We start from the raw sequence: 12,953 nt of genomic DNA on the forward strand, positions 1-12,953 counted from the left end.
TCAATTCAGGTAGAAGCAAGCTAGAGCCTGTAATTAGGTTCAACTGGAGGTCTCAGAAGGAGAGAGGAAAAGGGAGGACAGAAAAAGTGGAATTGGAAGCCAATATGGAACAGAACCTCATGGTCTGGAGAAGCGGCAAGTAGCAAGGGGTCTCATAACTGGGGAACAAATTAGTACAGTTATCAATCTGCCAAATTTATTCATATAGTTTATAAGTATAATAACTGGGTTGTGCAGTTTTTATACAGGCTTGTGGGGTAAGTAATTACCACAACAGAAAGCTTCTGAAAGGCAAAGGATACTGTCAATAGGACAAAAATGACACCATAAAAATTAGAAAAAGATCTTCATTAACCCTACATCTGATGGTGGGCTAATATGTAAAGTATATAAAGAAGTCAAGAACTTAGACGTTTATAAACCAAATAACACAATCAAACACTGGATAGAGCTAAATAGAAAATTCTTCACAGAGGAGTCTCTAATGGCCAAAAAATATATACACTCACAAAATAAGTACAATGACCTTAGTGATCAGGAAAATGCAAATCAAAACAACTCTGGGATTCCATTGTACACCCATTGGACTAAGATAAATTAAAAAGTCAACCAGTAGCCCATGATGCCAATGATGTGGAGCAAGGGGTTGTTCCTCCATTGTGATAAGACATTGTACTGCCACTTCAGAAATCAATTTGGTGATTTTCTGAATAGTGGGAATAATTCTACCTCAAAGCCCAGCTATACCACTCATGAGCGTATACCTAAAGGAAGCCCCACCATTCCACATGGAAAATTGTTCATAGCAGCTTTATTGGTTGTAAACTGGACATAACCTAGATGTCCTTCAATTGAAGAATGAATAAAGAAAATGTGGTTCATTTACACAATGGAATACTACTCAGCTATTTTTTTTTAAAAAAGGATATCATGAGTTTTGCATCCAAATGAATGGAAGTAGAAAATATCATGAGTAAGGGCACCCAGACCCAAAAGGTCATACATGGTATGCTCTTACTTATAAGTGGAAATAGCCATAAAGTACAAGGTACCTGTGCTTCAATCCACAGACTCCAAGAAGATAAATAAGAAGAACATAAGGAAGGATGTTTTAATCTCATTCATAAGGAGAAATAAAGTTATTGTCATAAGTGGATGAAGGAAGAGAACTGAGTGGAAATAAAGATGGTGAGGGGAACAGGGGCAGAGGTGGGATCACTTGTAGCTAAGAGCAAAGGACAGTGGGTCTGGAGCATGAAGGCAAATCAGTAGGGGAAGAGAAGGGCATCTCTAGGATATGCCAGAGACTTATGTTGGGGGAAGGACTTGAAGAGGGTGACTTTGCCTGAGACCTCTAGCAGTGAGTTACATGGATCCTGAAGTGGTCACCTCCCATAGCCAGACAGGACTCAAAGTGGAAGAATAAAGACCTACATTCAAAACCTTCAACTCAAAATTTGTCCTGCTTACAAGAATCACAGAGATAAAGATGTTGCAGAAACTTAGGGAATAGCCAAGCAATGACTGACCCAAATTAGATCCATCCCATAGGCAAGAACCAATCCCTGACACAAAATACTCTGCTATGCTTGCGGACAAGAGCCTAGAATATCTCTCCCCTAAGAAGTTCCAACTAGCAGCTTGCCAAAACAGATGCAGAGACCAACAGCCATTAAAAAGAGTTGGGAAATCTTGTGGAAGAGTTGGGAGAAATATTTATTAATCTGGATAGTATAGGGACTCCACCAAAAGGTAAACAGAGCTAACTAACCTGAATCATCAACCAAACAGCACACAATGGCAGGACCTACCCCTCCACCCCCATGTACACAACTAGCAGATGAACAGTTGGAATTTGTGCTGCTCCCCCAACAACTGGATTGGGAAATGACCCTGACTCTGTTGCCTCCTTGTGGGTCCTGTTCCCCTGACTGGGCTGCCTTTCCTGCCTCAGTAAAAGAGGATGTACCTACCCCTGCAGTGACTCGAGGTGCCAGGGCAGGTTGATACCATTCTGAGACATACCCCTTCTCAGAGGTGAAAGGGAAAAGTTGCATGGAAGGTGCTTTTTGTGGGAGTAATGGAAAGAGGAGGGCTATCATCTGGATATAAAATGAATAAACAAATAAATTAATGGGGAAAATGTGAGGAAGCATAAGCAAAATGTGTCATATACAAGTAGAAGGTTGTAGGTAAGACTGGTAAAGAACTAAGATAATCTTTAAAAATGAACATACAACAGAACTGAAAGGTGATTCAGAAAGAATCAATGAATATCAGCAAAGTAGTCAATCACAGGGACTGGGAATGAAACCTCTGCATAGCACAGGAGATCTAAAAAGTGAGTTTTCCCTGCCTCATACTTCTAATTAGAAGGGATTGATTGTGTTCTTACTTATTTCTGTGTCATATCCATCCTTATTCCTAAAACGGAATATGCTGTAGTATTTTTTCTATGTTATCAATATGATGATGAGGTCATTGATTTACAATGGTATTTAATATATTTATTCATGGTTCTATCCAGGAACCCAAAACAACCCAATGCTTTCTTTTTAAAAAGATCTTATTAAATGATTTTTATTTATTTACATTTCAAAAGCTTTCCTCCTTTGCAGTGCCCCATCCCTGAGTTCTTCACCCCATTCCTCCTGTCCTTCCCTCTGAGAAGGCTGTCACTCACCTGCCCACCAGCCCACCCACCCACTCTCACCTCACCCGCACCAGCATCCCTCTTCCCCGGGGCATCAAATTTCCATGTGATTAGGAGCATCCTCTCACATGGAGGCCATACAATGCAGTCCTCTGCCACACATGTGCCCAGGACCACAAACCAGCCCATGTATGTACCTTGGTTTTTGGCTTAATCTCTCAGAGCTCTGAGGGGTCCAGGTTAGTTGATACTGTTATTCTTCCTATGAAGTTACAATCCCCTTCAGCTCCTACAATTCTTACCCTAATTCTTCCATATGAGTCCCCAACTTTAATCCAATGGTTGACTGTATCTGCATCTGTCTCAGTCAGCTGCTGGTAAAGCCTCTCAGAGGACAGCCATGCTAGGCTCAAGCTTGGAAGCACAACATGGCATCAGAAACAGTGTTAGGTTTGGTGTCCATCCATGGGACGTATCACAAGTTGAACCGGTCATTAAGTTAGCCTTTCTTTCAGTCTCTGCTTCATTTTTGCCCCTGAATTTCTTTTAGCTGGGGACAATTCTGGGTTAAAAAATTTGAAGATGGGTGAGTTCTCCCCTGCCTTAACTGGAGGCTATGTCTATCAACTGGAGGTTATATCTTCCTGTTCTATCTCCCCAGTGTTAGGCATTTCAGCTAATGTCGTCCCAGTTGAGTCCTGGGAGCCTCTCCCAGCCCAAGTCTCTGGGATTTTCTAGAGGTTCCCAGGACCATTATTCCTACTAGATCAGACCAGTTCTTCATTCTTCAGATCCATGACACAATAATTATGGTTACTTCATCATTCAATTTTTCAGCTTCATTGAGATATTATTGTCAAAAGGTATATATAAATATTAAAAGGTTTTGCAACTTTCCATACACATATTCATATGTACATGTGATAAGATTTAATGAAAAAAGAGACAACAAATATGAAAGGGAATGGACAAGAGTATTTGAGCATATTTATATGGAAGAGGAAATATACAATAATCTCAAAGAATGTAAAAACAAAAAACACAGAACAAAAACTTCCTTCAGTCCTATATTCTTTCCTCATTTTATGCATTGATTACCAACAAAGCATTCACCCTATTTGTAACCCTATTCACCATATTTGTAAGTAATATGCATGCATATTACTTATCTCAGATTACAGAATTGGGTGAGTCTCTAAAGAACCCAGAATACACTAAATACCAGTTATGTTTGTACAATGACAGTGCACCTGAGGCAGATCTTATTTGCTGACATGACTGAGTCCTCCCTCCCCTACAGAATGTAGATTCAAGATCTCCCTGGACTGGTAGACATCAGAGAAGGGTCTCAGCTCAGCATTTTCTTCCTGGAAAGAGGGAGGTTTGCCTGTCCTGGTGTCATGATGTGCAGCTGGGCATAGGTCACAGCATGAGGATCCTGGGAGGTATCAGCCTGAAGTAGCAAAGAGTGGGGAAAGGTTTGTGTTGGCCACTGGGAACCTGGGCACCTGGAGAAGTCGGGACCCACCTGCTCATCTATCACTTGGTCTCTGTTTCTCTGTAGGTGTTTTGAGTCCTGTAATTCCTTTGGCAACTGGGAAGAAGAGGTGGTCTGTGCCCTTCTGAGTCTAGCAGGTTTCACCTGGGCATATACGTGTATGGAGGTGTCATCCTCGTGTTGGCTCTGCAGCACAGAAACAAAACAAACAAACAAACAAACAAACAAAACAAAACAAAAAACAAAAAAAGGAGTGGATCTTAGTTCCCCAAAGGTTCTTCAACCATACTTAATTGGTGAGAGGATGGTACTTCAGAAATTGATATAAAAATAAACCATTGTTGATTGGGCCTTTTATGGCTTCCTCAGTACTTACAATACCTGTCTGCTTCTTTTATGCAATTCTGATATATGATCCAGACACTTTGACCTCCTCTCTAATGTCTCCAGATTTTGGGAAGAGAATATCCTTGACCTTGGGACACTTGAACCTACCATGTCCTGTACTGAGATATGCCAGTTCATCACAGGTTTGTATGAGCATCTTGGGCTTTTCCTCAGAAGGCTTCTTTCAAGTTCCCTTTAAATTCACCATCTGTGTTTCACCTAACCTCAATCCATATCCTCTAATTCATTTCCCTCACACACTTTGTGCTGTTCATTCTCTGTATTGGCTTATATATTATCTCCACCCCAAACTTGTCCCAGTGGGTAAAGAGTTCTGCTTGCTTTGGGTGTGGTTAATAGCGAGATCCAGGAACTGGGGAGATGAGAATAGTGATTGCTATGGAACCATTAATACAAGTTGTGCATGTTTAAAAAAAAAGTCTAAGCAATAAAGTGCATGCCTGGGATCCAAGTACTGGTTAGGTAAAAACAGATTCCCAGGGCTCAATGGCACCAAAACACCAAGGTAATTAACTTCAGGGTCACTGACACACCTTGTTTCAGAAGATAAGGTGGAAAATTAGAAGAAAATACTAAATGTTGTCTTCTGCCTGTGCTTACATACCTGTGCACACACATTCTCGGGAGCACGGTTCTCATTTATTAATGTTTCTTGTTCATTTACTTGGTAGTTTTATCCCAAGAGGATTAAAAACAAGGCCTTATAGTCCAATTTAATCAAATCACTTAACCATTGAACTACAGCTTCAGAACTCATATTGTTTTCTGAGTCCCATGAAGCATGCTAGTAACCAGACAGATATTGAGAAGTCAGAAAGTAGGAGGCCATATGGTCACAAGTAAACAAAGCAAGTGCTTCCAGAAACAAGAAGCCAGCTTTGGATGGTGCTGAGGTTTAGAAAAAGGGAGGACAGAGGTTCTTCCTGTGGTATTCCAGGTCATAAGTTCTTAGTGATGTGAATAAACAAGGATCTCACCAGTATGTCTAGCTCCACAGTGTCTGCAGGCCTGGTGACCTTCACTGTAGTATCTGTAATAACAAAGCACACATGTTTTCTACATGCAAATTCCCAGGACCAGATCCATAGACTTTTTCTGATTGGAAATAGAAGAGGTCGTGAGGATTCAGAGTTCCTGATACTCCACCAGCACTGTGATGCTGAGACCTCAGACATCTCCCTCCCAGGCCCTCTTGTCTTACACAAGATCTCTTCCTGGATGGCAGGAGTTGGGCTGGAACTGAAGAGACAAGAAGATGTCAAGTGTCAGTGATGGGTCAGGCATGTGGTGTCTAGGTGGTTGGGCATGTGTTTTACCTTTTCTGCAGGTGTCCAACCATGCTCGTTGGCTCTGCGGCTCCTTCAGGATGTTGCAAGTCAGTCTTTGTCTGTACTGCAAAAGAGGAAAGAGCCTCAGCTGGAGGTGGAGCCTCCTTACTCAGCAAAATCTCAGAAGGAAGGGATATTTAAAATTAATTGCTTGCATATATGTTCAAATATTCTAAGAGATAGAAAGGCTGATACAATACCCGACATTGCACAGGTTTCTGGATTACATCTTCTGTTCTGAGATTCTGCAGAAACGTTTCAAAACTTATCTGCTCCAGGCTGCACCTTCCCTTGGGCTGGTGTCCTGAGCCCCTACTTGGGGATCTCACAGTGGGACCCACTGCCCACTGAGATCCAGGCCTCCCACATCCTACTCACCTCCTTTCCTGTGCTTGTTCTGTTGCCAGAGTCTGAGGAAAAGGAAGAGGGTGAGGACAAAGAGCAGTAGGAAGAAGGCCACGGAGACCCATATCAGAGACTTCTGGTACCTTGCCAGTCCTAGGACACGAGTGATATCATGAGTGACAAATTTTAGAAAAGAACCTACTATTTGATACTAAAGATGCCATCACAGAGCATACATGTTTCAACACTATGTCCTCTGCATATATACTATGGCTGATTGCTTGGTGTTTGTGGAAGGGGGACTCCTGACTTGTGAATGGGTTGTCTCTGAATCCTTTGACTGTTCTTAGAACCCTATTTTTCTTACTGAGTTGCCTCGACTAACCTTGATGTGAGAGTTTGTACCTGGCTGTGTCATGTTGTTCTGTGTTCAACTGATGTCCCTATGTGGCCTGCTCTTTTCTGATGGGTATGTGTGGGAAAGAATATCTGGAGAAGATTGAAGGTTGGAGCATGTGAAAGGAGTACAGGAAGTGAAAGCTACATCAAATTGTGTTGTATAAGAGAAGAATAAATAAAAACATTTTTAAAAGAGGGTCTACCATGTGAAGGGCCATGCTGGGTATTTATATTAACTATCTCAGTCTGATAGCCATGGAACATAGAACTATATCCCAACACTTCCAGTCAGTTTACCTGTTCCAGGTCAACTAAAAAAAATGTATGTTGCTGAGGATTGATCTCAAGGTATCTGCCCTCCCATCTTGTTCCCTACACTGGAGCTAAACATTGTAAATATGAAGAAATGATGTTTGATGCTCTTCCCTAGCCTTGTACCACAGCGCTACACAATGTCACCATCCCAGCAGCAAATAGGATGGGGCTATTGCAAAGGTGGGTTCTAGAGTCTTTCTCTATAAGTAGATGACACAGATAATATGAGCAATAACAGGAACTTGCTGTCTCTGTCAAATTTCAACTTGTAGAAGCTGAAAACCACACAATAGAATGGTCTTTACATGTCAAACTCTCCAGAAGAAAATTCACCAACCCCATAAATGGCATGATCCATATCCACTCCCTACAACAGAGTTCTTGCTTAGACCTCTGTGGTCAGACACCAGGGGAATTTCATGACCTGGTCCTGTTGAGTAACGCAATCAGGGGAATTGACACCGTCTCTCATTTGTGTGCTCCTCTCAATATCACTGTTCGCCAGTATGCCCTTATTGCAGCCTAGCCTCTGATATTCTGGGTTTCTAGGCATGGTGGTAAAGTCTGAGTTTTATACCCAGCACACTGATCAGCATCCAAGCTGATTCAGGAGTGAAGACTCACAGAGGCAGAGATATTGCATGTGCTCTGGGATGGAATAAACTTACTGGACAGGAAAATCTAAAACTTTTGTTGGTTTAAGTTGGTTTTGTTGGTTTAGGAGTACCAAAAGACTGTGGCAAATAGATTGAGAGGATGATGTGTGGAAGGCCACCTGAATATTTTGATCCCCTTTGGTCTTATATCTACACTGCAGCCTCTCCAGAACCTTCTACTTCCTACATGGAATCTACTAGATTTCAGTGTGGAAGGTGGAGTGGTCATTAATTTTAAAACATCACTTTATTTCTTAATCTCTGAATAATGAACCCTCTTCTTATGACTCTCCCTATGTTAAACTTACTCTTATGCCAGCAAGAGCTTTCTTGGTCATGAATTCTCAGTTACCTTCTGAGTTCATGCAGACCAGAATCACCTCACCTGAGACTTTGATCTCCACAGGAACACTGGGGTGTGACAACAGGTAAGGAGATGAGCTTTGAGAACCAAAGCACATATAGATCCCCTCTAGGGCTGGGGTCACAGCACTCAGAAAGAATTCTGCCTCACATCGTGGATCTTGGAACGTTAATCTTTGGTGCATGTAGGGATAGGCAACACCTTCCTTGAATAGAAAGAAAGTGTCCATTGGGATTGATGAATGACAGAGAAGGGTCACATTCTCTCCTGAGGACACAATGGTGCCTGGATACACTGAGAGATTGGGTGTGATGTGAGGATGTCCTAGAGAAGAGAAACAAGAGTGAGGAGCTACAGTCACAGTTCACAGTTATGGGGTTCTGTTTCAGTATCTAGTCTATATGTTCACAGACAATCCCTCACCCACTCCATTGTCTACAGATAGGTTTCTGAAATCTCTGAGAAGATTAACCTCACCCTGAGATGTTCATCATCATCTTGATGACCAATCCAAGGACTCCTCCCACCTAAGACTATATCAAGTGTGTTCTCTACTGAAATAATGCGTTTTCCTCACCTGTGACCAAGATGTCTTGAGGAACACTAGGAGCTGACAACTCAAAAGAAACTTTGAATGCACCATAGCATCTATATTGGCCAGCAATAGAGAAATCCACAGAACCTAAGGTGAAGTTGGCATGATATTGTCCAGTCTGTGACTGACTGACAGAGAGCTGTGGGAGGTCACTTCTGCCCTCTTTGGATAGAGCAAATATGCCATAACTGGTCTCAGAGGAACACTGGAGTGTCAGGGTCTCTCCAGGGCCCAGGACATGCTCTTGCTGGTTCAGCAGGGTGGGCTTCCTAGACATCCCTGGAACAATGAGAGATAATATGTCATCCAGCTGATCTTACAACACATTCCACCTCACCTCCTGCTATGACTATGACATGGCCTCTGCTTTCCTTGATAGTAATCAAGAACTTCTTTAGCAGCTTATTTCCTAGAAACCTCCTGGTAGCAGCAAGGTTAATTACAAACTATTTTGGGTATCAAAATACAGTTAAATAAGACAAGATTTCCTCAGCTGAAACATGTATCTCCATAGGGCTACCGGTCTCTGACTACACATGTGGAGTACTTCAGTAGCATCCACAAAATCTAAAAGGTCCCTTCTTGCTAGATACCACAGAGATCTCAGAGAACAGAGCCTGACACTTCCCAGTGTGTATGAACTTTGCCTTCTGGGACTCAGAGAACTTCAAATCTTGCCCAGTCACAATGAACCAATCATATATTTTGATGAGACACAATAGAGGGTCACATTCCCACCTGAGGTAACCACAGGACTGCCAAAGACTGCCAGAGTAGGTTTGTCATGGTGGACACCTAGGAAAGAAAGAGGCAGCTATTAAATGAGAAGAAGCCCTCACTGCCTCCAGCAGATAGACTGTGGGTGAAGAACTTTGGAACAGTATTTCCTGCGGGAAAAAGAAAGGATTGTGACCCTTGGGGAATTGTCATTTGTCATTGCCAACTCCATGTTGTGACTTGGGTCTGTCTACCCAGCAAGTTTGTCCTGCATTCAGGCTTGTCAAAGAAGGGATAATGGATTTGTCTTATTGTTGTATTCTATTGGGTCATTCTGTGTCAGGTTCTGGGCTTCCCAGTTTAGGTATCACATCTTTTAAGTTCCTAGGGTTCCCATACACCAAATGGTAGCAAGACTCCCCGAGGGGATCACAGAGCCTGAAACAGCCCAGAGGGTGGGTTTTTGAAGGGACCCTGCAAAGTAGAGGAACAGGTGCACATCTTAGAACTGCTGCACAGAGGTCACAGATGCACATCACATTTAAACTGATATACAAGAGCTGAAGGACACACAAGGATCCCACATTTCCCTGGACTCTTGATATCCACTGTTATTACCCACCTAGGCTTTTGCACACAGGTCCAGCTATATAATACATTCTATGACATTAGGCTCAGGAGGCATGGCTCACTTGCCCACCACACATCAAGCCCTTGCCTGGGATCCTGGGTCTGTGGTGATATCATTCAAATGGAAGGCTAGGGCTTTCTTACCTGAGATGAAGAGCTCCAGCTGATTACTTGGCCCTGACCACAGCTGGGAACTGTTCAAGTAATAGCCATAGCATGTGTACCTCCATCTCTGATTGGGAGTCATGGGACCCAATGTGAACTGAGCCTGGGATGACCTTGGGTATGCATTCTGTATATATGCAACCCTAGAGAGCTTCTCTTCTTCTTTTATTAGTGTGAACCTGTCATAAGTCTGTTGTGAGTCACACTGAAGGGTCACGTGGCTTCCTGAGCTCACCACAGGGCTGGGAATGGCTGACAGGGTGACTTTGCTGGAGTAAACACCTAGAAGGGAATAGAAAGCATGTCAGGTGGAATATATGGCAAACATTGTCTGGCTCTCCTGGGATTTGAGGAAGACACATCACAGTGAACATACAGCATTCCTAAAGTAGGTTCCCAGGGTTTTGGAAGTATTCTCTTACCTGTCATAACCAGCTCTAGTGTGTCACTGTGCTGTGACCACCCTCCAAAATTGTAACAGTAACAGCGATATTGCCCTGCATTATGCCTTTCCATGGATGTAATAGAGAACATGGCCTTGTAACCAGGCTTCTTTGGAGTTTGTATCTTCCAGAACTCTGAGCTTCCTTCTTTATACAGGAAATATATTTGGGTTTTCCTGGTCCCTTCACACCAAATGGTCACAGAATTCCCTGATTCGATCACAGAACCTGGCTCAGCCCAAAAGGTGGGTTTCTGGAGGTTCCCTGCAAGGGAGTGGCTGGGTAAGAGGTGGGACTTTGCAGTCTTAGAATAAAGGTCAGCCATATTATGCTGACTGACTGTTGATTTTACCACTGAATATCCAAAGGAAGGGTAATGTCATGGGAAGACTTGTCACTCACCTGACAATCCCAGGTTCCATTCTCATTATCCCATCCCCCTACTTACTGAATGACAGCAGCCACATTGTATACCAGGGTCTCCACTGGNAAACTGTGTCAGGTGCAATTTTATTTCACAGAAACTCTCTGNCTCCCTTACCTGATACCAGGAACTCCAATGGGTCACTGGCCTCTGACCACAACAGAGGATTATTTGTATAAGAGCCATAGCATCTGAATTTCCACCTTTGTCCAGAGGTTATTGGACCCACTTGGAAAATGGCCACAGGCTCCTCAGAGTATCTGTAGTTTTTCTGATTGTCGTTCCTTAAAATGAACCAGTTAAATCTCTTATTTGAAGCACAGGAGATGTTCACAAACACTCCTAAGATTACAACAGGGTTTTGTAGGGCCAAAATGTTGGGTTTTTCATAAAGTCCTAGGAAAGATACATGTGAAATATTAAATCAGCATAAACAATCAGCATTGTCCTCTATAGCTGGCCTGTGGTAAGAGGTACTGTTAGATGAGTATTTCCTTGAGAGTAACATCTGAATCTAAGACTCGTGAGAGCACGCTCACCTGTAACCACCAGCTCCAGGGTGTCACTGTGTTCTGACCATCCATCAGAGGTGTAAGAGTAACAGGAATATCGCCCTGCATGCAGATGTGTCACCAATGGTATAGTGAATTTTCCTTTATTTTCCATTGTGGTCTCTGTGGCCCAGGATTCTAGACTTCCCTCTNTATATAGAAAATATGTTTGGGTTTTGTGATCCCCCTTGCACCAGATGGTCACAGGACTTCCTAGGGNTATCATNNAACNAGGATCAGCCCACATTGTAGGTTTATGAAGTGTCCCTGTAAAGCACAACNTCAGGNGTGTCTGTTAGGAAAGTTGCTCAAAGAAGGTCACACTTGCAAATGACACTTGATCTACAGTGGCAGAGGGACATATAATGCCTCTACATTTCCCTCAACTGTTGGGTTCCACTGTTAATATGAACCTTGATTTCTGCACCTTATATCCAGTTGCATCACACATTGGGTTCAGTATCCCTTTCTCTCAATAACCCACCACACATCACATACTTCTCTGTGATCCTGTGTCAGATGTAATATCATTCAAGGGAAAGCAATGGCTTCCTTACCTGAGACCAAGAGCTCTAAATGGTTACTGGGCTCTGACCACAGCTGGGAGTTACTCAAGTTATATCCATAGCATGTAAACCTCCATTTTTGCTTGGAGGTCACAAGACCTACTCGGAAACTGGCCAACCACAGTAAACGATACNTGTTCCATGAGGGCACTGCAGTAGAGTATTTCTCATCTTCCTTCATTAGAATGAAGCTATCATATCTCACTNGTGATGCACACTGAAGCATCACATTTCTCCCTGAAGTCACAACATAGCTGGAAAGGGCAGACAGCTCGACTTTGCCAGGGATAACTCCTAAGAGAGATGAGGAAGCCTGTTAAGGGAACTCATATGGGAAGCATTGTTACCCTCAGATTTGAGAAAGGGCATCCNCAGTGAACATAGTCCTTTTCTCAAGGAAGATCTTGCAGTATAGGTAAGGATTTCTTACCTGTCACCACAAGCTCCACGGTCTCACTTTTTTGACATATGTTTGTCCGGGTTTTATAGGAACACCAGTATTGACCTGCATTGTTCCATTGAATCTGTGAGATAGAGAACTTGGCCATGTTCTCAGTTTCTACAAGGCTTGTTGGTGTCAGGGACTCTTCATTTCCTTCTTTGTGGAGACGGTATTCTGTGGCCTGCAAGGAGCCTTNACAGAAGATGGTCACCTGCTTCCCAGTGGNTACCACATTGCTGGGCACCACCTTGATNGTGGGTTTAGAGAAGGCCCCTGAAAGGATCAGCAGCCTTGTTCAAGGATATCTCCTTCAGGTACCAGTGGTCATCCCCAGTATGTTTCAGGCATCCCCAGCATCAGCCCACACCTACTGTTCTCTGCATTCTCTGTTCAGGACTGACCTGTAGTCCCCATGATTTATGTCCAATCTGGGGCAGCCAAGAAGATACTCACC

The 12,953-nt window shown here is 43.0% G+C and overlaps 1 protein-coding gene across 1 annotated transcript; it reads right to left on the reverse strand.

Annotated features, from left to right (window-relative positions):
• Positions 1 to 3,626: 3,626 nt before the first annotated feature.
• Positions 3,627 to 12,772, reverse strand: LOC110315499 (leukocyte immunoglobulin-like receptor subfamily B member 3; the record flags this gene model as incomplete). The annotated part of the gene is made up of 16 exons (XM_029534746.1): positions 3,627 to 4,106; positions 4,182 to 4,337; positions 5,537 to 5,589; positions 5,761 to 5,798; positions 5,876 to 5,951; positions 6,088 to 6,132; positions 6,266 to 6,385; positions 7,988 to 8,290; positions 8,544 to 8,840; positions 9,300 to 9,356; positions 10,053 to 10,355; positions 10,496 to 10,780; positions 11,058 to 11,336; positions 11,480 to 11,758; positions 12,049 to 12,351; positions 12,488 to 12,772. Coding segments are annotated over 16 exons (2,984 nt in total), but the record flags the coding sequence as incomplete, so codon positions are not given.
• Between the last annotated feature and the right edge of the window lie 181 nt (positions 12,773 to 12,953).

This window comes from Mus pahari, unplaced genomic scaffold, assembly GCF_900095145.1.
Source record: "Mus pahari unplaced genomic scaffold, PAHARI_EIJ_v1.1 scaffold_10404_1, whole genome shotgun sequence".
NCBI classification, from domain to species: domain Eukaryota; kingdom Metazoa; phylum Chordata; class Mammalia; order Rodentia; family Muridae; genus Mus; species Mus pahari.